General features: G+C 46.7%; 1 protein-coding gene across 28 annotated transcripts in view; it reads right to left on the minus strand.

Annotated features, from left to right (window-relative positions):
- The window catches only part of TTLL5 (tubulin tyrosine ligase like 5), a 253,862-nt gene that overhangs the window by 113,001 nt on the left and 115,045 nt on the right, over positions 1–25,816 (minus strand). For 20 of the 28 annotated variants that reach the window (XR_008309973.1, XR_008309988.1, XR_008309987.1 and 17 more), the window contains one exon: positions 18,082–18,275. The exons of 3 other annotated variants lie outside the window; for them this stretch is intronic. Coding sequence is in view for 20 of the 25 variants with exons in the window: in XM_053262503.1 (XP_053118478.1) it covers positions 18,082–18,275 (194 nt within the window). In the remaining 5 variants the exon portion in view is untranslated. Of the gene's footprint in view, positions 1–11,936; positions 12,030–18,081; positions 18,276–25,816 lie in introns of those variants that run through there. 5 more of the 28 variants (XM_053262577.1, XM_053262483.1, XM_053262639.1 and 2 more) reach the window with 4 other exon arrangements.

Genomic DNA, 25,816 nt, shown 5'->3' on the forward strand with positions numbered 1-25,816 from the left:
GCGTGTACCATGGCTGCCTTGGCCACCCCGGTGCAATCACTATTGCCCTCGTCTGATCGTGTAGGGATTTGGCTACCACCCTTGGCAGTAAGGGCGTGGGTCGATAGACATAAAACAGCTCCTGGCTCCAGAGATACTGAAAGGCATCGCCCTTGCTCTGTGGACCGACTCCCATCCGGGAGCAATATTGTTCACACTTGCTGTTCTCAAAAGTCGCAAATAGGTCCACCTTTGGTCTGCCCCAAGCCAGGAACAATTGTTCCAGTACTTCTGGATTCGTTTCCCATTTGTGCTGCTCCAGCACTAAATCCCTGCTTAGTGAGTCTGCCAAACAGTTAATGCTGCCCTTGATATGAATGGCAATGGGGTAAATCCCGTGTGGGATGCACCAATTCCATAACTGTAGACTGAGACTGCATAAAGATCTGGACACTGTCCCACCCTGCTTGTTTACATAAGCAATGGCTATCGTATTGTCCATCTGTAACTGGACGGTTTTCCCTACAAGCTGCTTCTGAAAGGCGACTAGGGCTTTGAACACAGCCAGCAGCTCCAGGAAGTTGATATGTAGAAGTTTTTCCTTTGGAGTCCACCGCTCCTGAACTCTGTGGTGTAAGAAGTGGGCCCCCTAGCCGTGCATGGAAGCATCGGAGATCACTGTTGACGCCAGTTCCCGTGTGTGGAACTGCAAGCCGTTGAGCAAATTTGATTCCTTTGTCCACCAATCCAACGAGTCCAAAATCTTCCCTGGAAGTATGACCCGCTTGGACTGAGGCTCAGATCTTGGTTTGTAGGCCCTTAGAAACCAGAGCTGTAGCTTGCACATCCGTAACCTCATGTATAAGACTGTGGTGGTGCAGGAAGCCATCAGCCCTAACATCACCAGAACTGTCCTTGCCTTCTGCACGGGATTTTTTTGACAATGGAAAATTAGCGCACGTAGACAGGCAAACCGATCCACCAGGAGGAATGCTTTCTCTGCTGCCATATCCAACTATGCGCCGATGTACTGAAGGCACTTTGCCAGTTGCGGAAAGGACTTCTCCCAATTGATCTGCACTCCCAAATTCTCCAACAGGTTCGTCACCATGCCTATGTGTTCCAGCAATTGATCCTGGGTCTTGGCCATCAGAAGCCAGTCATCTAAATAAGGTATATGGACACCCCCTTTACCCTGAGATAGGCAATTATTACCGCTACGCATTTTGTGAACACTCTTGGGGCGGTGACTAGGCCGAAAGGTAGCACATTGTACTCATAAATCTCGTTCCCCATGGTGAAGCGGAGATATTTGCGATGATTTTCTTGAATGCCTATATGGAAGTACACATCCTTTAGGTCGAGTGTAGCAATCCAATTCTCCCCGTGGAGGAGTGGAGGGATGGCTTGCAACATGGTCATCCTGAATTTTTGTACTTCGATGTATTGATTTAGGCCTCGAAGCTCCATTATCGGTCTTATGCCCCCATCGCGTTTGGGGATCTGGAAATACCGGGAATAAAATCCCAGCTGAGAGCCCACTGCATCAGCGATATTGCTCCCTTCAATAAGAGCTTCTGTACCTTTTCTCTCAGTATTGGTGTCTCGGGAGTGCATCTCAGACCCAGGAACAGCAGGTACTCCTTGAACTCCAGCGCATATCCCGCTGATACTATGCGCAAGACCCACTGGTCCAATGTTATATGGTGCCATGTTTGAGCATGGCTTGCCAGTTTGATGTTAACTCTGGCTGTGTTCAAAGAGATGGTGTTCCTGGTACATAAGTGCTTGTTGTTGCATAGAAGAGGTATTTCGCTCGATGTCAGAAACATAGGAACATAGGAAGCTGCCCATATACTGAGTCAGACCATAGGTCCATCTCACTCAGTATTGTCTACACAGACTGGCAGCGGCTTCTCCAAGGTTGCAGGCAGGAATCTCTCTCAGCCCTATCTTGGAGATGCCAGGGAAGGAACCTGGAGCCTAGATGCTCTTCCCAGAGCGGCATATCTTACAGTGCTCACACTTCGAGTCTCCCTTTCGTATGCAACCAGGGCAGATCCTGCTTAGCTTAAGGGGGAAAGTCATGCTTGCTACCACAAGACCAGCTCTCTTCCCAGCAGGCTCCGTGACCGATCAAAGCTGCTGCTTTGCTTGCGGCATTCTCTTATTTTGGGAGGATTGGTTCGTCCTATTCTTAGGATAAAAGGACTGCCTGCTGTTACTATTGTAGTGCTGGTAAGGTCGTTTAAAATCTCTCTTATCGGAACAGCGATAAGAGCCCTGGCGGTTCTGATATTGATTGTATTGATTGTACGGTCTGTGTCTGTCAGAATACTTCGGATTAGTGAAAGATCGTGCCGTAATTTGGGATTTCTTCTACTGTTCCATGTTGTCATCAGTTTTGTCAGAAAAGAGACCGGCACCATCAAAGGGCAGAGTCTCAATCCGATCTTTCATGTCCTGTTGTAGTCCTGTTGCACGTAACCAGGCATGCCTTCTTAAAATAATAGATGACGTCAATGTCTAAGACTCAGATTCAGCCAAATGTTTAGCATTCGCCAATTGTTGGCGGGTGGCTGTAGTTGACTTCGCAAATACAGTCTCAAACTTTTCACAAACTCCCCTGGTTCTAGTGCAATCCATTGATCATACAACGCTTCCCAGAGAAAATGTCTGTACCTTGCCTGGCATGCTACATAATTAGCTATTTTGATTGACAAGCATGCTGTAGAGTAAGTTTGCCTGCCAAGTACGTCCAGCTTGTGGCCTTCTTTGCTGGTGTTGTATGTCTTTTGCCGCCCTTAGAAGTTGTCGCACAATCCACCACTAATGAATTAGGAGCAGGGTGGTGCATCTGGTAAGTATTTTCTTCCTCCTGTATCCAATACAAAGCCTCCAGTCACTTGAAAATAGGTGTAGAAGTCTGCAACACCTCCCATGCTGACTTAGCTGCTCTTGAGATATGAGGTAGCATAGGCAGGTAAACGGGTTGCAGGCCTGAGGCCGACCGCATCATATTATATACTGGGTCCTCTAAGTCAGTGGTTTTCTCTTTCAGGTGCAAACCCCGGACTCGTGCCATTTCCCCCACCTGCTGATGGTAAGCTTTCATTTCCTCATTGGGCGAAATTGATGGAATCGCAGCAACATCCAGATCCGGGAGAGCAGGTGCCTCTGGGTCCTCTAGATCTGCCTTTGTCGAGTCTGAGGTATAGTAGTCCTCTATATCGTCATCATCATCTCCATTGTATGAAATGGGTGAGTTGCCTACTGCTGTAGAAGTCACCTTAATTGGTTCCTGAGTACGGGTCGTCTGAGTTGCTGCCTGGCGGCGAGTGGACGGTATAGGCTGGGTTGGCTTGTGTGGTATGTTGGTCTGAAGCGAAACCAAACGTTGTGGTGGCAGTGGTAGAGTTGGCCGGTGTGGTATGTATGTCTGAAGTGAGACTGAACGCTGAGGAGGCATAGGTACAGTGGCTTGGACGGCCGTTTCTGCCCGCTGCACTGGAATCACAGTAGTCTGCACGGTCTCCATTCTCTGGATTCGTTCAGGGGGATCTTGCTCCCGCTCCTCTAACCATCTTGTGAAAAGGGAGTACTCCTCCCGGGAGACCGTTATAGAATCTCCCCAACCCCCACCAGGTAGGAGACCCATGACTGGTGTCTCCCTAGCTGAGAGAGAGGGCGTTTGGGGAACAGCCAGAGGCTGGTAGTCACCTTCCCTGAACCCCATAAAGGTGTGGGTAGAAGGTGTACTTTCTTCTGAATTTAGCATGCCGGCTAGACAGCAACCAGGAGGAAGCTCACTCAGCCCTGCCGGGGTCAATGGAGATGCCCTAGATGTAGGAGATGCCCTAGTCGTAGGCGAATGCACAATTACAGAATTTCCCTCGACGGCCACGATGTTGGGGTTGATGTCAAGTTCTGTATCTAGTATAACAGCCACAGTCGACTCCGGAGCTGTGAAGTTCTCCAACGTCGACAACGATGCCGTGTGGTGTCGATGCTGACCGCTCGGTGTTGAAGGCACCAACAAGCAATCCGCTGGCTCTTCTCTAACCATCCTCGATGCCGTGTGGTCTCGATGCTGAATCTGTCAAGGCCATGGAGTCAGCGGAAACTGATGCGGTGTCGGAGCCGGGGATAAGGAAGCCGCCCGGCGTCGAGGGATCACATAATCCTGTAGCCCTGAAGGCGAAGGAGTGTGCTCCGCACTCGGCTCAAGTTGTTTGTGCTTGTGTTTCTTAGGTGGAGGCTCCTGCGTCGAAGGCTTATTCTTATGCTTTCTCTTCGGGCTAGAACGCCGATCTTACGGCCGCTTAAATGGGGTTAAGGTGCCTGATGTCGAAGCGGTCGATGCCGCAGTTTTTGAAGCTGATGCGGATGTCGAAGCAATTGACGCCGCAGCTTTTGCAGCCGATCCGGCCGATGTCGAGGTGCCCACCTCCTCCGGGACTTTAGACTGCACCTTTGGAGCAGGACCCGGCAATGCCCCCTCGGTAGCCATTTTAGGTGCTAGAGACTCCTCAAGCAAATACACCCTAAGGCATGCTGCACGATTTTTCAAAGTCTGCTTGTTAAAGATAACGTAGACTGAGCAGGCTTTCGTTTCATGCTTTTCTCCCAAACAAAACCAACAGAGGGCATGGCTGTCTTTTGAGGGGATTTTCCCGCGGCAGTTGGTACACCACTTAAATTTTTTTCACCCCCTTGAGAGATGCCATGCCATTTCCTATGCCTGCCTTATTGCCAGCCTGAGCCCAGCCTGTAAATTCTCTGGTAGCATATGAGATTTTCAATGACAAACCATGAATCCACTCTCATATGCTACCAGAGAATCTACACTCAAAACATCTTAAAGGTTGTCTTGTCCTTTCCAGACTTCCCCAAACCATCTGCCTTACCAGGTTTACTGCTCATTTTAGATTCGGTATCCATTTAGAGAAGAATAGCCGTCCGTTCCATCATCAAAGGGGAAATCAGAGATTGAAACAAGTCCGAAGGAGTAGGAAAAGAGTTGCCAAGTCCGTATCCAAAAGTTTCGAGCCGAATAAACCTCAAACAATGCCAAATCCGAAGGAATTTCCAAAGAATAGTCAGAGTCTGTTTGCAATGTTCAAAGATCCAAATATACGAAAAACAAACTTTCTCCAAGGAGCAAACTGTCTCCGAGTACTGATTGCAATGGCGGTCAGAAAGAAACTGATTGCAGAGACGCCCAACCGCCACTAGAGGCTACTACAGTCACGTGCAACAGGCAGTTGCTGGCGTCGCGAGTAGCTAACGAATTCTACCCGAAGCTGATCTGCGCAGGTGCAGAACCCACTATTTATGGATGATGGAACCACTATCCCGATCCAAGCATTGTAATGCTTCTCAAGACCATACTACAGTAACAGCTACAGTTTCATATGGGAAAGTATATCACTGGTTTAAGAGAACAGCACCAAACAAACAGAGCCACCCCTTGCTTTATTCCACCTCTGTTAACAAGGAGTGTCTATAACCACTGCTTCTCATCATTTCTCATAGCAATCTTCCTGCTGTAAAAGCCAGATGATTTAATACTCACTTACAGAAGAGCAGCTGAAAAGTGTATATGACCAATGACTGCAGGGGCAGGAGGAGATCACCACTACACTGATGCTATTTCCTTACCACTTGTAGTATCTGGTTGTGCGTGTGGGAGAGGGGCGCTCTTGGGGAAAAGACTGGTTCCATGGCCATTATTCTCTAGACCAAGGCAGATTTTCAGCCACACCCATGCAGTACAAATCTTAGCCTCAGGCAAGTTCATGCATGCATTTGCATTGCAGATATGAGCCAGAGGAAAATGAGAGCAAGAACTAAAGGGCCTGAAAAGGTGTGAAATCTGTGTGTGTACCAAGGCTGATCTGGCTAAAGGCCCATGACATTCCTTCCCTGCTTGCTGAGCTTACCAGCTTACAGGATATGCACATGCATAAAAAGCGTAAGTGTTCTAGTCTCCAGAAAACGTTCCAGACAGAGACCTGCCAGAGACATTCCTGGGAAACCTGACAAACTTGCAAATCTGTTTGTAGTGTCTCCAGCGTATGCATCCATTTAACAATTTTTAAAAAGTAGTTTGTGCTGCAGCGGATGGTTGAGCTTGCCTCTTGTCGTTACTGAAAGAGCGAGGCTCTGAATTAAATACACACTGCTGCTTCAAAACTTCGCAGTGGGAGCTATTTCAAGAGGGCATGGATTTGCCAAACGTTTGATGATCAGGGAATAATCCTTCCCACAACAAACGTTCCTTGAAGCTCAGCTTGGTTCAGCTGGCGCCCTCCTTCAAATCACAAGGTCCATTCTAAAAGCACAAAAGCCTCTTCAGCCAAAGAACAGCAGGAATGATGCTATTCCAGAGACACCTTCTTCTAAAGCACTGGTCCTTGCAGGCTGGGGTTAAAAAAGACAGGATTTAGACCTCAGCTTTTTCAGACATATCAGTCTCTTTTTGTTTCCAAAAGTTTTCCAAATCTTACTGAAGATGCTACAAGTGCATACTATTGGGAGTATATATGAGCACTTGATTCTTGTGGGGCGTCTAGATTAAAGGGTAGAAAAAGCAGTAACCAAAGTCTCTCCATTTAGGTTGTGCCTATTGATATGGTCTGGGAATCTACTCCCCACTGTGTTTCCCTAGTACTTTGGAAAATGCCAATGCTATAGACCCAGATAACTGTAGGAAGAAAGCCAAGTCCTTTTAGTGTAAATAGTGTTAACCACGTGCCTTCTTAATATTTGTGGACATCTACACTATTCAAGCACACCCTGTCCCAAACAAAATCTAGATGGAAGGACTGCACTAGTCAGATGCAGTTTTCCCTGATGTGGTTGCCAAGAACACACTTTGCAGCACAACAGTCATACATTGTGAAGAAGCAGAGGGACATGTTTTGCGGTGACTGATTCCTAGCAGAAGTCCCACTGGAGCAAGCTATTTGCACTCCATATTCAACACTGAGTTCTACCAGAATTATGCTGTCTCTGCTAATTACCAGCTCCATGGCCAAATTAAAACATGGAAGGAGTATGCATGCCTCATCCTTTTAGGGTTCTATCAGTACATTTACAGGAAACCTGGCTACAAGATTTGAGCACTGGCTGGCTCAATAGAGACAGCTCATTCCAGTCCCTGCTTGGGTGGTCTGATGTTATCCCTGTGATCATACTCCCTGGATGGAAGAGCTGGAGCTGTTCCTAGTGATCACCAGCCCCTGAATTCTCACACACTCGTTCACAGAGAAGGGCATAGCTTCTGCTAGGTTTCCCCTCCTCTTTATCAAGCCAGGCCAATTCAACACATTCTTCTATTTACCATCAATAACCACAAAGTGCTGCAGCCTAGGAGATGATAGCAACAGACCATTACTGCCTACCCCCTCTGCTTAGACAAACCAACCACTGATAGAGACCTCACACAGATCCACAACCACCTCACAGCATGCTGCACAAGAGAGAGAGAGAATTCTTACAAAAAACCCCACCAAAAAACCCCAAACACCAACACATTGCCATGTGTGTTTCACCTGTACATAGTGTGTACCACACACATATTCAGTGCAGAAAACCTCACTGAGCAAACAGGCAGCTACTTTAGTAGTTGTAAACAGCTGGACTTTCGGAGCACTTAGAATAAGCCCACAATCCAGGAGCGTCTAAAAACTCTCACATGCTCATGGAGACTTTTGATCTTTTTATTATTATTATTATTATTATTATTATTATTATTATTATTATTATTATTATTATTATTTGAGCACCAGGCATCAACAACCACCATATGCTATATCAAACTGCTTTAAACAATGTCCTGGAAAGAAGAAGAGGGAAAAGATAACCAGCAGGGTATTTTTGCAGGGTAGCAGGCTGCTGCTCAAGAACCCGATGCCTTGCTGGGTATATAGACCAAGAGGAGCGATTATGTGGCCATGTGTGGTTCCTTATGCCGAGTCAGGCCTGAGGTTCATCTAGCCAAGTACATTCAAGCCCAATTGGAACAGGTTTTCCAGGATTTCAGGCAAAGGTTTTCCCATGCCTACAGCTGGGATCCTTCAACTGAATAAGCCAAGAATTGAATGTTGGACCACAATACAGACAAAGCAAAACAAGCTATAGTCCTTCTGCCTTAAAGTAATAATACATCAATAAAGTATCTGTACAGTGGATTCGAATACTAAGGCAATTTTCTCTTGGTAGCTACTCTGAGCAAGTTTCACGCAAACAAAAAAAAAGTGGTAGGAAAATGCACAGTTGGAGGGCAATACATATCATGATATTTTCATTAAAGTGAACATCAAAACATTATTTTGAGGAGGAGGCTCAAGTGATTCTTTCATCCAAATGCCAATTCCTCTAACAACAGGGTGCAAGACAATGTATACGTGAGCAATGGTGAAATGTGGCTGCAAATCATACTCCCATACCCCTCATTCTCAGTTTCAACCCATTGCAGACCAACTGATTCCAATGCTAAAACTAAACCTCAACACAGCACTTCAAAAATGACACAACTATTCTGACACAACCATTTCAGTATATTTTTACACACAAAATCCTACATTGCTTAAACCAGTAAAAGTGGGGGGGAGGAGGAATGAAAAGTCAAGAGAAGGACCAAACATGCTGGCATAGGAATATAGAAGCAAACGCACTTTCAGATGCAATATACTCACCTTAATTATTGCTCCAGTTTATGCAAATGAACATAGGAAGCTGCCTTATATTGAGTCAGACCGCTGGTCTCGTTAGCTCAATATTGTCTATGCTGACCAGCGGTTGCTCTCCAGGGTCAGACAGAGGTCTGTCCCAGCCCTACATGGAGATGTCAGATACTGAACCTGGGATCTTCTGCATGAAAAGCTATTTCACTGAGCTATGCCCTGCCCCCTCAACTCCACCAATTCAAGATAAATTGGGAGGGAAATAACTGGTCTCCCCTCCAATATGCATTGTTTTGATGCCAACTTGCTTTCAGGGATGGTAACTCACTTCCATGTGCAGTTGCACATTTTTGTGGGTGGCTTATGCTTCATATCTATTACCAAATACCAGTGCTAAAAAGAGCAACACAGATTGTACTTACTCCTATTGGTCATATAAATATCTTATTTTAGTTTATTTCTGCCACTACAAGGAAAATCTACTTGACAGTTATAGGTGTTTGATATAATAGCAACAGTAGCAAAGCCCTGTTTGTTGTCTTGCCACTGATGGCATGGCAAGCATCTTGTCATGCTTGCATAACACTCTAGTGGTAATTACTATGGCACATGACAACACTCCCAGCTGGAGACAGCCTCACTTCAGAATAACCAGCAAAGCTTCAAGGGACTGGTTTACTGTTGCCTCATACTCAGATGAGAAAAGAAGAGTCACCACCATTACTGCTAACCCAACACCATCCCTTCCTCCTTTTACAACTGCTTCTGTCTTAAAACTGTAGTTCCTCATGTGCTCCATCAGCAACCTTTGCCGAGAACAGGGGAGATCAGAGGTTCCTGGAACAAATGAGCTGCCATTTTAAGAAGCTAGATGCTCCTGTTGACGAGGGTGGAGTGGTCTGGGACAGATATGATGGCTTTTCCTGTTCCTTCCTCTCAGAGAATATTATGGCACTAGCCAACCCCACACAGAGCATCTGTGTGCTCTATGGGGCCGACAGTTGCCTCTTCCCCACTTCTGCCCCAGTCTCTGCTTCTGGGCAAAGCCACCTCTCCTCCCCACTGCCACTTCTGCCCCCCCTTCTTTCTCCCCTCCTGGGCCAGGCCCGCCACCTCTGGCCTCCGCGGCAACCAATTCTCCTGAGTGCGCCTCAGCCAATCAGGCGTGTCCGCCGCCCAGCCAATCAGCTGGGCTCTGAGACGCACATTCCAAGGCACACCCAGGAGAATTAATAATCTGGTAGTGGTTCCAACATCCATAAGGACTGGGTTCTGCGCCTGCGCAGACCACACTTCGGATAGAATTCTTTAGCTCCTCGCGACGCCCAACCGCTGGCAGCGCAAGGCTGCAGTACTCTTAAACGGCGGTTAGGCGTCCCCTTCCTCAGTTTCTTGTTGACCGCCTAAGCGCTCACATCTTCAGGAAACTTTTTGCTCCTCAGATAGTGATTTTACTTGACTGACACGGACTTGACCTATTTCGGACTTAGACTATTCTTTCCGGATAACCTTTGTAAAGACAAACTGTTTAAAAGTGTAAGGATTGAATAAAGATGACGACTCGGAACGATCAACGGACTTCTCTGGCGAACGACGCAGAACGAACAACGGCTTTCTCTAACGATCAACTGGCTTGCAGGCACAGTATATTATTACTGCCCCAGTATTCAGAAGTTTGGGGGTACTTATGAGTTCAGGCAGAGAAAAACCGCGGGAAGACCACCTTTAAGAGGTGCCGTAACTGCCGCGGGAAACTCCCTTCCATGGATGGGCATGATCTCTGTCTCTTCTGCTTAGGAGAATCTCATAGTCTCTCCAGTTGCAGCATCTGTTCTACTTTTAACAAGCAGACTCTTAAGAACAGAGCTGTTTGCCTAAAGGTGGCATTAATGGAGCAGGCTTTACAGCCTAATTGACCGGGAGCTCCTGACTCGAGACCTGCCGCAGAGCAGTCTAAAGTCTCTATGTCGACGTCATCAAAAGGTGCCCTATCAGCCGCTTCAACATCGGCGGAACAGACTTCGCCGTCCAGGAGAAAGGCTAAAAAGATTGCCTCGGCACCGGCCGCTTCGGCACCGGGAGCGTCGACGTCGGCCAAAGCTTTTAAGAAGCCGAAAGGGGTTCTTCCTGGCTTGAAGCGGAAGCACTCGAAGTCAATCTCGGATCAGCTTGTGAAAAGGTCAAAGAGGCACAAGGCTAAGGATCTCCAGGCTGGCTCTGAACACACGCCCTCCCCAACAGGGTTGCAAACATTTCAGAGCCCTCTACGTTGGGAGGCCTCATTATCCCCGGCTCCGACACCAAGCCAATCTCCCCTGACATCGACTCGCCCTTCGGAAACACAGTCGACATCGAGGGCAGTATCGACATCGAGGGTTCCAATTCCGAAGCCACCAACATCGAAGATAGCTTCGACACCGGTTGATATTCCTACAGAGAACAATCCTGTGTCGATGTCGGAGTTGGCTTGGATGGGTACACCTGGTACCGTTGTACCACTGGCATCCAACACAGCAGATAAGCAGTATAGCCTATATGAAGTTGGTGTCAGCGGTCCCATCTTGGATCCGTACGATACAGTGGCAATAGTTCACGATACGGAAGTAGAACTGGAACCCGTTCTTGAAACTGAAGAGATGGCTTTAGACCGTCAAAAGTCTCCTACAGCGTCAGAGGAAGAGGGCACGCTCTACTGTATGCTCCGCTCGGAGGAGACACCACCCTCCACTAACACCTTCAAGGGCTTTCAATACGCTTCTCCTAAGCCAAAAACGCCTTCCTTGACTTGCCCTACAACCCCTATGACGGGCCTTTCACCGCAAGGGGGTTGGCAAAACACTTGTACCGTTTCCCCGGAGGAGTACTTCCTCTTCCAGTTATGGCTTTCGGAAAGGGAGCATCCTAGCACACCAAAGCAATTAAAGGAGACGGTGGTGCAAACCGCCGCTGCGGTGGCCCAAACGGCCGCACCTGTAACTTCGCAAAGATCAGTTTCACTACAAGCTACTTGGCCCTTACAACCAGTACAAACAGCGGTACAGATGAAATCGATCACATTGCAAACTGCACAGCCACCTCAGGTACATGCCCCACAGTCATTAGCAAAGAAGACTGTGGCACTCCAAGCAAACCTGACAAATCGTTCGGTTCCGACACGTAAGGTGGATGCCTCCTCGTATACTGTACCACTATCTCCTTCCTCACCTTTACCTCCATCTTCGGATGAAGATGAGGATGATGATGATGAGGAGGAGGAGGATCCTGATGATTACTCGTCCGATCCCGCAGAACTGGAGACTCCAGACGAACCCACTCTACCAGATCCAATTGATGATGTTGCTGCGGTCCCGTCTATCTTCCCTAATGAGGAGATGAAGGGATATCATCAACAGGTAGCGGAGATGGAGCGTGTTTTGGGCCTCAACGTTAAGCAGAAGTCACTAGATTTGGACGATCCTGTTTATAATATGCTAAATAAGGCTACAGGCTTGCAGCCAGTTCACCTCCCAATGTTACCGCATATATCACGCGCAGCGAAATTGGCTTGGGACGTTTTACAGACATCAACACCTACCTCCAAAAGGTTGGAAGTCCTCTACCATGTGCAGGAGGAGGAAAATGAATATTTGATGAAGCACCCTTCCCCAAATTCTTTGGTGATTGACTGTGCTACTACCTCTAAGGGGGGTAGACAACATACTACCCCTGCAGACAAGGAGGGAAGGAAATTAGATGTCTTAGGTAGAAGAACGTATCCGACTGCCTGCCTCTCAATTAAGATCGCAAACTATATTGCCTGCCAGGCCAGGTACACACATTCACTGTGGGAACTCCTGTATAAACAGCGCACGACTTTGGATCATGAGGCATTCTTAAAGAAGTTTGAGGCTACCTTTATACGCACAACTTCTACTACTAGACAACAGCTAGCTAATGCTAAGCATTTGGCAGAATCTGAGTCTCGCATGCTAACGTCCGCAATAGTTCTAAGACGACATGCATGGTTGCGAGCCACGCAACTTCAACAAGATATGAAGGATCGAATTGAAGCTTTGCCTTTTGGGGGAAAGGGCCTGTTCTCGGATGACACAGATACTACCATGGAACAGTGGAAGAAATCCAAGTTAACTGCACGATCCTTCACTAATCAGAAGCTTAATACTCGCTACCAATCATATCAAAGATACCAACCATATCAAAGGAAGCAAGGTTATTATTGACAGTCTGAACGCCGTGACTACAGGCGCTAATATCAGCGCGGCAATCGGAGACAGTACCAGTCTAGAGGCAGGAATAACCAGCAAGGCCGCAACAAAGCGGCACAACAACCAAAACAGCAGCTTTGATCTGTTTCTGAGCCCACAGGCGAGCAACATCCCGGCCAACAACATCTCGGGCCCTTCTCCCCGCAAATTGGACGAAACCAACTTGGGCGCAAAGAAAAAGATCACCTTGATGCCTGCCAGAACTACCATCAAACTGGCCAGTCATGATCAAGCATGGCAACACATAACATCAGACTAGTGGGTCTTAAGGATTGTTGCGAATGGCTATGCTATAGAGTTCTGGGAGGCTCCACCCTTCCAAGGGGTGAGGTTTACGCTGGACACTCCGGTTCTGCAGGAAGAAGTGCGGGAATTGCTTCGGAAGGAGGCAATATCGCCGGTGCCGTGGGCTCAAGGCCAGACGGAATTCTACTCCCGCTACTTTCAAATACCAAAGATGGACGGGGGAATTCGTCCAATGAGTACCCAGAATGTTGGGGGCAATATGCTAAATCATTGTAAACCGCTTAGAGAGCTCCGGCTATAGAGCGGTATATAAATGTAAGTGCTATTGCTATTGCTAATAATGGACCTACGCTGGCTCAATCAGTACATAGAAGTGCACAAGTTTCGCATGACAACGTTGCAAGGCATCCTTCCCCTACTACACGGGGAGCAATGGATTGCGATGCTCGATCTCAAGGACGTGTACTTCCATGTAGGGATACAGCAGAACCATCGGAAATATCTACGATTCACCCTAGGGACCAATATATATCAATACAATGTTCTGCCCTTCGGCCTAGTAACGGCACCGAGAGCGTTTACAAAGTGCATGGCAGTGGTTGTAGCGCACTTAAGGGTACTCGGCCTGTCGGTTTACCCATACCTCGACGATTGGCTGATAACAGCACAGACCAAGGAACCACTACTCTTGGACATAGACATTGTGAAGTCACTGCTAGACAACCTAGGAATCCAGATCAACTGGAAAAAGTCGCATCTATCTCCGGCAAGGAGCTTACAGTACATTGGGGCGTGACTCAATATGCACCAACAGATGGCTTACCTGCAGGAGGAGCGATACCTTCGCATACGCTCCCTAGTACACCAATTCCTGGTGCAACCAGAGCAAAGGGCAAAATCTATACAGGTGCTACTCGGCCTGATGGCTTCGTGCAACACCACAGTTCCATATAAGAGACTGCGGATGCGCAATTTACAGCTGTGGTTCCTCTGATCTTATCGACCACACTGCGACCCGCAAACCAAGCTGCTCTTGCTGCCGAAAAAGGTTCAACTATCGCTGCATTGGTGGACGAAGCAGGCTCATCTCCTTCGGGGAGTGCCATTCAAGACTCCCTTACCGTCGTGTACCCTAACAAGCGACGCATCCATGCAAGGCTGGGGGGCTCACATGGGGAACAGGAGAGCTCAAGGCTTGTGGAACCAGAGGGAGTCTTTCATGCACATCAACTTCCTGGAACTCTTGGCGGCATACAAGGCTCTACTCGCTTTCCAGGACACACTACAGGATATGGTGGTCCAGCTGCAGATGGACAACACCACAGCGATAGCCTATGTGAACAAGCAAGGGGGAACTGTATCCCGATCTCTGTGCAACCTCAGTTTGCAGATCTGGAATTGGTGCATCCCAAGGGGTCTGCACTTACAGGCAATACACATCAAAGGCAGCTTAAACTGCCTGGCAGATACGTTGAGCAGAGAAATCTTATTACTACAACACGAATGGGAACTGCATACGGGGATCCTAGACGCACTGTTTGCGGCCTGGGGCAGGCCAGAAGTGGATCTTTTCACGACACAGCACAACAAGAAGTGCGAGACCTATTGCTCCCGAATGGGACAGGGAAAGCATTCAAAAGGCGATGCCTTTCAATTTCAGTGGGTGAGGAGCTTCTTTTACATATATCCACCAACTCCGCTCCTTCCCAGGATAGTGGCCAAGCTTCTTCAAGAACAGACAAGGGCAATCTTGATTGCACCATGGTGGCCCCACCAATTCTGGTTCACTCAGCTACTCAGACTATCGAACGGGACGTTCAGGCACCTTCCCAAATGGACGGACCAACTAACCCAGAGTCAAGGCCGGATCTTGCACCCCAACCTGTCGGTTCTCAATCTGACAGCATGGAGGATAGGCTGTTGAGGAAAATCCTTCTGAATACTTGGAGGTTGTCAATGCGGAGGAACTACAGGGCAAAGTGGCGTAGGTTTTGCATCTATGCTCGTGAACATCATTTCTCACTTCGTTGAAAGAGACTGGGTTAGCCAATGTTTCTATCAAAGTGCACATGGCCGCACTGTCTTCACGTCATCCAGGATGGGATGGCAAGACGGTTTTCACACACCCTAGGTGTAAGGACTTCCTGAAAGGCCTAAATAATTTGTATCCGCCTGTTCGTGAACCGGAGGAAAAATGGAGTCTTTCGCTAGTTCTTGGGGTGCTTACAGAGGCCCCTTTTGAGGCCATGGCTGCAGCATCGTTGAAATTGACGACTCTTAAGACTTTATTCTTGGTAGCGGTGACCACTGCAAAAAGGGTGAGTGAGCTTGGGGCTCTCAGAATGGATGAACCATATACCGTTATCCACCCGGATCGGGTGGTGATGAGATTGGATCCTGAGTTTCGGCCAAAGATCCTCACCGACTTTCACCTGAACTCAAATATAGTCTTACCTACCTTCTTCAGAGATCCAACAATGCCGCTTGACAAAGCTCTGCATTCTCTGGATGTCAGATGGGCACTGCTTTACTACCTGGAGGCTACTCGCAGGATAAGAAAGACAAGGCTACTTTTTGTATGCAAGAAGGGTAGGCATAAGGGCCAACCCCCATCACGCCGTACTGGTAAGTTGGCGTACTGGTTAGTAGAGCTCATAAAACAGGCATATGAATTGCAGGGGGTTCATCTTCCCACAAGAATTCGTGCACACTCAACCAGAGCTTATGCGGCGTCGGCGGCCCATCTGTCAGGCATTGGATTCCAGGACATTTGTTTGGCGACTACGTGGGCTTCGCATTAGACGTTTGTCAAACATTATGCCGTGGACATAAGACTGGCAGCGGCAGCAAATTTCAGGCGGCCGGTGCTGAAGAGAGTCCTACCTTAGCCTCATGCACCCTCCACCATACTCTGCAGCTTGTGATTCACCCAGTCCTTATGGATGTTGGAACCACTACCAGATAGACAGGCTGCTTACCTGTAACAGGTGATCTGGTAGTGGTTCCACACATTCATAAGACCCGCCCATCCGTCCCCGCTGCATGTATTGCTACAATCAGGAAAGTGCTATGGTGCGTACCGATGGAAAGGACTTCTTTGCGTGTCAGTCATCCTCAGTCAAGCGAGTCGGCTTATCACCAAGAAACTGAGGAAGGGGACGCCTAACCACTGTTTAAGAGTACTGCAGCCGCGCGCTGCTGGCGGTTGGGCGTCGCAAGGAGCTAAAGAATTCCATCCGAAGTGTGGTCTGCGCAGGCGCAGAACCCAGTCCTTATGAATGTGTGGAACCACTACCAGATCACCCATTACAGGTAAGCAACCTGTCTTAATAGATTCTGAGAGAGCATGGGAAGAAGCAACAATAAGCCTGCTCCCTGAAGTCTCTCCTTTCCTAATTATAAATGCTGGTCGAAAGGAATTTCTCTCCCTTACTCATCTTCAGGATTTCAAAAGAGGTAGAAGACTCCCATTCCTGACTCCAATCCACATGCCCCCTCAGTGCAAGTCTGGAGGCAAACCAGGCACCATTATTCTCTATGCTGCTTACTCTGCACTTCAGTTGATGTATAAGTCCAGGATGCCAGTGGGATATATTTTTGATGGATGAATTTCAGTCATTGTGGCCTGAGTGTGGACTCAGCTTGCCACCAGTGGTAGGTGCAGCTTGCCACTTGTGTGCTCAAACCCTTGCTCCTCTTGGCTTCTGAGCTAGTGGCAGGAAGCAGACTAGCTGGGTTCAGATGGTTATCAAAGCCTTCTTGCAAGACCCGAGATGCCTTGAGAGGCAATCATGAGGCTGCTCCCTGGACCCAGAGGATTGTAAGAACTATTTCCTCTTGCAAATATTTCTTTCCTGGACAAGGTGCTCCCAACAAGTGGCTGCTGGACATCTCCAGGCACTCTTAGATAGATGAGACTAATTATCTTGATCAATTTCAGTCTGGCTTAACTTTTTCAATGAAACTGCCTTGATCACCCTATGAATGACCTGTACTGAAGAAGAACAGATGGATAAAACTCTGCTAATTCTCCTGGACCTCTCGGTGGCTTTCTATATGGGGCTGCACTTTTTCTAAAAGTCAAGCTTGCAGTCTGAGGGTGTCAATTAACCCAGCTTTGTCGCTGAAGGCCTAAGAGGTCTTTGTGACATGCAGCACCTTTCATCAGATAAGGCTGGCGCACTAGCTATGGCCCCTTCTGGATAGCCTGGCCAGTTATCCATGCCCTGGTAACCTACAGACTAAACTACGATGCACTATATGTGGAGCTGCTGTTGAAGAAACTTTGAAAACTTCAGTTAGTTTAAAATACAGCCACTTAGTTGCTGAGAATGGCCCCTGGAACATATATCATGCCAGTTTTGGAATGGTTCCATTGACTGTCAGTCTGCTTCCTAGTACAATACTAGTGCTTAGCTTTCAAGCCCTACATGGCTTGGGACCAGAGAACTTGAAGGATAGTCTTTCCCCATATATATCTGCTTGTACTTTAAGATCATTGTTGGAGGCCCCTATTTTCTAAAGTTAAGTGGGTGGCAACTGTTGAGAAGGCCTTTCCAGCTGCAGTGCCCCGGTCATGAAATATTATCCCAGTGAAGTTATTTATGCTATTTTGGTGTCAGGGAAAGTTTTTCTTGTTTTTCTTTCAGTATTTTCTAGTGCATAATTCAGTTTTCTGCAATATTTTAAACACCCAACAACCCCTCATGCCAAAAGAGCCAACAAGCATTTTAAAGTGAGACATGAGATCTAGCATTGTCCAAAATCTATTGAAGAGAATGAACCCCATCTGAAGCACCTGTTCAATCCAGCCTTCATTCCCTGTTTTGGCAGTCCCATGAAATTATCTTATTAATGAATCCTACTATTCTGCTAAGTAAAGAATACTGCTGCTTGCATACCTGCTGCGTAAGGAGATTGAGGTGACTGGGTGGAGAGTACTGCCTGGCTGCCTGCTTCTCCGCAAGTCGCTGCAGTTCTGTTGCAACAATACTATGGCTGTAGCGCTTGTTGTGGAAAGAATAGTCTTCACCATCCTTATTCACCCTAGCAGATCCACCACGCTGTCTGCTTGGGCTGAGACTCCTTGAACCTGCTAAAGATGGTAACAAGTTTACTTCGTAAATAATTGGCTCCAGAATACAAAGAATATGCCTTGTGCACCTGAAAAGGGCAAAAGAACAAGATATATAACAAAATAAAATCAGAGTTCAAACTAGACCATCCCTCAGTTCGAAGAACCAGTTTGTGGGCCAGCTTGGGGGGAAATTTGTAAAGGAGAATCTGGCTAGGATCTGGCCTGACTCTGGTTTCTCAGATTGAAGCCATGGCCTGGAGTGCTTTCTATCAACTTCAGTTGATATGACAGTTACATCCGTTACTTGAGAATAATGATCTCAGAACTGTGGTGCACTCTTTGGTAACCTCTAGGCTAGACTACTGCAATGCGCTTTATGTGAGGCTGCCTTTGTATGTTGTTTGGAAACTTCAGCCGGTTCAAAATGCAGCGGCTAGATCAGTCTCCAGGATTTCTCAAAGAGACCATATTATGCCTGTTTTAAAGCAACTGCACTGGCTGCCAATAGGTTTCCAGTCAAAATACAAAGTGCTAGTAATTACCTTTAAAGCCTTAAATGGCTTAGGACCGAGTTACCTGGGAGAGCGCCTCCTTTTGCACGATTCCCAATGCACATTAAGATCCATCTCTGTATACTGCCAGCTTATCTGGCGGTGACTCAGGAGCGGGCCTTCCCTATAGTCACTCCTGGGCTGTGGAATGCGCTCCCTATAGACATTCGTGACTTAAACATCTTTACCAGCCTTTAAAAGAGACCTTAAGACACACTTCTTTAGCTAGGCTTTTAATAATCTCCGAATGTTTTACATTTTTAATTGCTGTTAAGATTTTTTAGATTTAAACAGCAATTCAAATTTGCTGTGGTAAATTTGCTGTGGTAATGTTTGAATGTTTTAAATTTTTATTGTTTAATAGTCGATTTTGTTCTGTTTTTATTGTGTTTATTTTCGTAAACCACTTAGAACCTTTGGAGTCAGGTGGCATATTAATTAATTCATTAAATTTATCTCAGTAATATGCAGGTTAATGTCCCAGTTATTAATAAACATATTTAATTGCAACTTAACATGGAGCCCTTTAAAAAAACAAACACCCTCTTCCTTGTCTGTCTTTGACTTTCAGAATAATTGCTTTTCAATATGTTTAATTTGCCCAATTATATTCTTTAATGTGCTTTATAAGTGGAATGTGTTTATTATACTTGCTTTGGATAGAAACCAAAGGTGCAGCTTTAAATCCTGTTTTGCGCATAATGGAGTGAGCAGGTTCATAAATAGTGTGTTAGAGCTGGGAGTATGAATGTGCAAGTTGGCCCAGATTCAGCCCGGTCTGGGCTTAGGCTTGGCCAAACTGGGTCAGGGCCAGTTTGGGAGATATACTTGTAAAGGGGAATCCAGCTAGGATTCCCCTTTACAAGTAAAGGGGGAGAGGGGACTATTTACCTATAGTATACTGACAGCGGAGGCCGTGACATCGGAGGTGGTGGCAGGGGCTCCTCCAACCTCCACACCAGCCTACCAAATGGCAGGTTAGGCCAGCTTTGACCTGGTTTGGGCCTCTGTGCATGTGCAGAGGCCACTCTGTGCATGCACAGAGGCCCAAACCAGGCCACAGCCAGCCCAGCCTGTCCAGAAGCACTCCCAAGCTACATATCTGTTCCTTCGGAGGGAGTGCAACCCCATCCAGAACAAGAAGATCTATCATGTCCCTCAAGACTTGATGCGTGAGCACTGTAAAATATTCCCCTTAGGGGATGGAGCCGTTCTGGGAAGAGCAGAAGGTTCTAAGTTCCCTCCCTGGCATCTCCAAGATAGGGCTGAGAGAGATTCCTGCCAGTAACCTTGGAGAAGCCTCTGCCAGTCTGTGTAAACAATACTGAGCTAGATGGACCTAGGATCTGACTCAGTATATGTCAGCTTCCTATGTTCCTATGTAAGTATGACACCTTACCATGAATACTTCTGACTTGCTTGGATTCAGTTTCAATTTATTATTCCTCTTCCAATCCATTACCGCCTGTAGGCAGGCATTTTGCAGGGCTATGCAATTTCCTGATCATTATGTCATGGAGAAATATATTTGGGTGTCATCAGAATATTGATAACACCATGCTCCAAATCTCCTGATGATCTCACCCAGAGGTTCCATGTAGATGTTAAGAAGCATCGGAGATAGGATGGAGCCCTGAGGAATACAATAACTCTCATTTCTGAGAGCAACTATTTCTGAGCGACACCATCTGGAATCTACTAGAGAGACAGAAACAGAACCACTGCAAAGCAGGGCCACCTATTCCCAAATCCCCAAAGTGATCCAGAAGGATACCATGGTCGATAGTACTGAAAGCCACAGAAAGGTCCAAAAGAACCAACAGAGTCACACTCCTTCTGTCCATTCCTTGTTAAAGTTCATCCATCAGGCCGACCAAGGCTGTCTCTATCCCATAGTTTGCTTTAAAGCCAGTTTGAAATGGATCTAAAGGTAAAGTGTGCCGTCAAGTTGGTGTCGACTCCTGGCGACCACAGAGCCTGTGGTTGTCAGTCATTGGTAGAAAATAGGAGTGGTTTACCATTGCCATCTCCCACACAGTATGAGATGATGCCTTTCAGCATCTTCCTATATTTCTACTGCCCGATATAGGTGTTTCCCATACTCTTGGAAACATACCAGCGGGGATTTGAAACGGCAACCTCTGGCTTGCTACTCAAGTCATTTCCCCGCTGCGCCATTAGGTGGCTCTTGAAATGGATCTAGATAATCAGTATCATCCAAAACTGCCTGGAGTTGATCAGCCACAACCCTCTCAATTAAATTGCCCACCCAAGAGAGGTTGGAGGCTGGCCTATAGTTATCCATCATCGAGGGCTCTAGGACCCTTCTTAAACAAAGATCTCACAATTGCCTCCTTCAAAGTTTATTCATAGATAAACTTAAGATAAAAGTGCAGCAAAAAGTGGCCAATATTCTGGCTAATGAAGCACCAGTACTCCATGACGAGTGCTGGTGCTTCTGCACTTCAGGCTAGCAGCATTCTGATGGTTGCACAGCGGGGGATGGGGTGGGGGTGAGGGAGAGGTAATTTTTTGCCTATCTCCTATCCCAGAAGCAGGTCCTTGCAGGCTGCATGATCCTCAGGGATCCACTTCTGGTCATAGGGAGCACTTTGAGGCTTGGTGAACATTGGCAAAAATCCCCCACACAAGCAAGCGCATAGATAGACTGCCTTAGTCTGAAAAGAGGCAGAAGCAGCACATGTGAAGAGCCAGCATTTCATTAGGAACGCTGGTGTGTTCCTAATATTAGTTATGATGCCAGCCAGCAAGTTTAACAAAATTATATTTGGAAAACATAGCCAGCAGAGGTGCACCTAGATAGTTTTGGGGCCTCGACCTAAAGGTCTTTGGAGGCCTCCAATTCCCTGCAAATTAAGCATCATCATGCTCAGCTGGGTGACCATACCACCTGGGACAGAATAAAGAAGATTTGGGGGGCCCCAGGGGCTGTGAACACCCAGGACTTTGGCCCCAAAGTCCAGGTGTACCTCTGATAGCCAGACCATTTGAGAAAAAGTAATCCCAAACCTTACACACTGCAAGAAAGAAGCTTAGAAAGCAGAATCAGCTATCAGAGATTGAAGAAATGGGAACAGTAAACAAGGGTCCGACATACTACGGGGCCACGCATGTGCTCTGCTCAATGCTAAAGGCCAGCAGTGCCACTTCCTGAGAACACAGCGTCTGTTCCATCTGAGCTTCCATTGATACTGGGGGCCTACCTCAGGACAACTGCTAGAGCTAGATCTTGTTTATGCAAGCCTGGCACCTCCTTCAGTACTTGAGAAGTCATTGGGTCACTGGTAGTTCTAGTCATCTCATCCTTTTCCAGTAAACAAAGAAGAGAGTACAGGAAAGTAACAACAGGTTGCTTACCTTTAACAGATTATCTCTCTGGTGATCCACGTTCACTCACAACTGCGCAGTAGTCCCGCGGAGGAATATCAAATTCCATGAGACACTCTCTGGCATACTGAGGCTCACGAGACGCATCCGTTAATTTTGGCTGAAGAACGCCTTCTCTCTCAGTTCCTGAAGCAGCCACTGTGATGTGTGAAGAAGGACCGCAACGAAGTCCAGGTAAGAAAGGGTAGGACACCAATACCGTGGAGACACGCTAGCAGCAGGGAAGGTTGGGCAGGTGTTGTGAGTGAACATGGATCACCAGAGAGATCACCTATTACAGGTAAGCAACCTGTTTATCACTGAGGTGACCAACGTTCCCTCACAACTGACTGACAAAATCCGGAAATGGAGGTGGGTACCAGCATAATTAGAACACTTTTTTTCAGAACCACCTGACTGAAGTTGGCCTCAGCAGCAGAGTGGAGATCCACAGCATAGTGTCTTACAAAGGGTAAGTCCAAAGACCAGGTAGCAGCCTTGCAGATATCTGCCATGCTATTGCCAGACATATGGGCAGGAGAGATGGCCACAGCTCTGGTAAAATAAACCCTAACATTTGCTGGTGGCTTGACTCCCTGTTGACTGTAACAGGAGAAAATGAAGTCAGCAAGCCAGTTCAGCAGTCTTTGGCGTGAGACGGGGCACCCCTTTATCTCCCATATAAGAGATAACTTGTTTGACTGGTGGGAAGATTTAGAGCAGGCCAAATTGTAGAGTAGACATCATCATCCATTGAGAGAGTGCATAGACTTCTTTAATGGTATAGAAGGGTTAATGAATAAAGTCAGGAAAATAATAGCTTGGTTAAGGTGAAAATGGGAGATCACTTTGGGGTGGAATGACGGATTGGGACAAACCATCTTATCGGGGTAGAACTTGGTATATGGTGAATCAGCTCTTAAAGCAAAAAGTTACCTGACCCTCCTGGCCAACCTGATGGCTATAAGACCCATCAGGTGGTCTTTAGAGAGAGGTTCCTTAGGGATGAAGAGACAAGAGGTTTGAAGGGAAGCTCAGTCAAGGCAGATAGGACTAGAGATAGACTCCAAGACTTGATAGGTTCTTGTATAGAAGGATACAAGTTGTTAATGCCCTTAAGAAATCTCGTAGAGTCAGGGTGTATAAAGACTGAATGGCCATCCCATCTCGGATGACACACGGAGATAGCAGCCAAGTGAACTTTGATAGAGGTTTTAGAAAGTCCCTATTGTCTAAGAGACATAAAATATAGGGGAATTTGTCAGATGGAGGCAGAGAAAAGATCAAAGTGTTTTGAGATTGTGTCAGAGGTAAAGTGTTTCCACTTGCACATGTAGCTTTTTCTGGTGGATTCCTTCCTTTCATTAAGAAGGGTCTCATCTAATCATTTATCCTCCAAGCTGTAAGGTTGAGGGTCTTGAGACCATGATGGAGAATACGTCTGGACTCTTTGGAGAGCAGATCCTGGAGATTCAGGAGACGACGTTTTTGTCCCCTGGACAGTCGTAATGACATGGGAAGCCACAGTTGTCTGGACCACCATGGAGACAGGAGGATACAGTGAGTCCCCTCCTGGAGGATTTTGCCTGTGATCTTTGAGAGCAGTGGAAAGTGGGGAAGCAGATAGTTTCACTCCTCAGACTCCATCACAGTTTTCAGAAAGCTTGTTAAATTTTGGCTTTTTATCCAGACCATTATCCATGATTGTTTTATTGTTGCTTCTATGTGTTTTTTTATCCATGTACAGTTTTTATGTCTCTATTTTATATATTTTAAATTAGATTTGTTGTCATATTTTTAGCTTAATACTTCTGTCATTTTTATTATGTTTTTTAATTTTTGTAAACCGCCTTGGGATTGTTTTTAATGAAAGGTGGTATATACATTTAACAATACATAAAATAAATAAATAAAGACAGTTTTTCCAGGGTACCTGAAAGGCCTCACCGATGGATGTCATTAGCACTTCTTGTTGGTCTGGGTCACAAACAGAACTACAAGGGGAATACCCCAGATGCAAAAAATGTCCTGGAGAGCATCATTGTTCAATTCCCATTCATATTTGTTGCAAAGAGCTAAAACATTGCTTAATGAGTCAGCTAGGGTATTCTTGATTCCCCTGGAGAGCAACTGGATGGATGCAATTGTTCAGACACCACTCCCACAGCTGAACTGCCAGATTGTTGAGAGACCTGGAGACGGTGCCACCCTGATGATTTATGTATGCTATGGCAGTAGCATTGTCCAAGTGGATCTGTATTGTACAATCCTTCAGGAGAGGGAAGAATGCCTTTAGAGGCAGAAAGACAGCCAGAAGCTCGAGAAGTTGATGTGAAGAACTTGTTGCTGAGAGTTTCAATGGCCCTATATGTGCAGACTGCATAAGTGAGCTCCCCATCCCTGTAGAGAGGTTTCTGTGGTGCGGGTGACCAATGGGGATCGGAGATGAAAGGGGACGCCATGAGAGAGAGAGTGAGGTACCATCCACCAACGAAGGGAGTGTAGGGCACTGGCAGGTAGAGTCAGCCACATGTCTTTCTTGTCTATGTTCAGCCTGAAGATGGACAGGAACCAACACTGCAGTTGGCACATTTTCAGACGAGCATAGGAGACAGTTGCCGTGCAGGATGCCATCAATCCCTATAGGCACTGTGCTGAGCAAGCTCTTTGTCTGAGATCGGTCCAAAAAACAGAAATCAGGTGGGTAATGGAGGCTTTCTTGTCGTATGGAAGATAAGCCTGTTTTGAATCCATATCCAGGATAGCACCTATGAATGGGATGTGTCTGTGTTGACTTCTTCAAGTTGACGGTCAAGCCCAAATCTGTTAGTAGAGACCGAATTTATCAGACATGAGAATAGAGAGAGTCCTTGCACTTGTCTGTTATCAACCAGTCATTTACTAAATAAGGGTATATGGAGATGCCCTTCATGCAAAGGTGAGCTATCTGTACTTGTACATTTGGTAAACACATGGGGCATGGTGGAAAGGCTGAAGGGAAGGACTGCATATTGCTAGGCCCTAGAATCTAAACAAACCATAGGTGCTTCCTATGATATGGCCTGATAGTTATGTGAAAGTAAGCTTCCTTTCAATCTAAGGTCACAAACTACTACTCCTCTGAAAGAAGAAGAAGAATGGTTTGTAAGGAGATCATCCAGAACTTCCGCAGGTGCACAAACTCATTTAGCTTCCTCAAGTCCAGAATAGAGCAGAGTCCCCTGTCCTTCTTGGGAACCTGAAAGTACCTTGAATAAAAACCACTGTCTATAGCCTCAGATGCGACAGGCTCTATCACATCCTTCCTAAATAGGCAAAGTACTTCTTCCTCCAGGGTAGGAGTTGAGTGGGTGTATTTTATACCTGTATAAACAGGCAGAGTGTCAGATTCAATAGCACAGCCCGAAGAAACTAAGCTCAACACCTAGGCATCTGATGTTATTTGCTGCCAGGAAGAGAGGAAGGGGGTGAGGTGGTTAGGTGATGGAAGGGGGAGTAGAGGTACTTTCAAGACAGAAGCATCAAAATGACTGTTTGGGTTGGTCTTGAGGTTTAGCCTGTTGAGGCTGGCGCTGACACTGATTGTAAGGTTTCTTGGAGCAGAACCTAGAGGAGCCCCCG

This window comes from Hemicordylus capensis, chromosome 1 (genome assembly GCF_027244095.1).
Source record: "Hemicordylus capensis ecotype Gifberg chromosome 1, rHemCap1.1.pri, whole genome shotgun sequence".
NCBI classification, from domain to species: Eukaryota; Metazoa; Chordata; class Lepidosauria; order Squamata; family Cordylidae; genus Hemicordylus; species Hemicordylus capensis.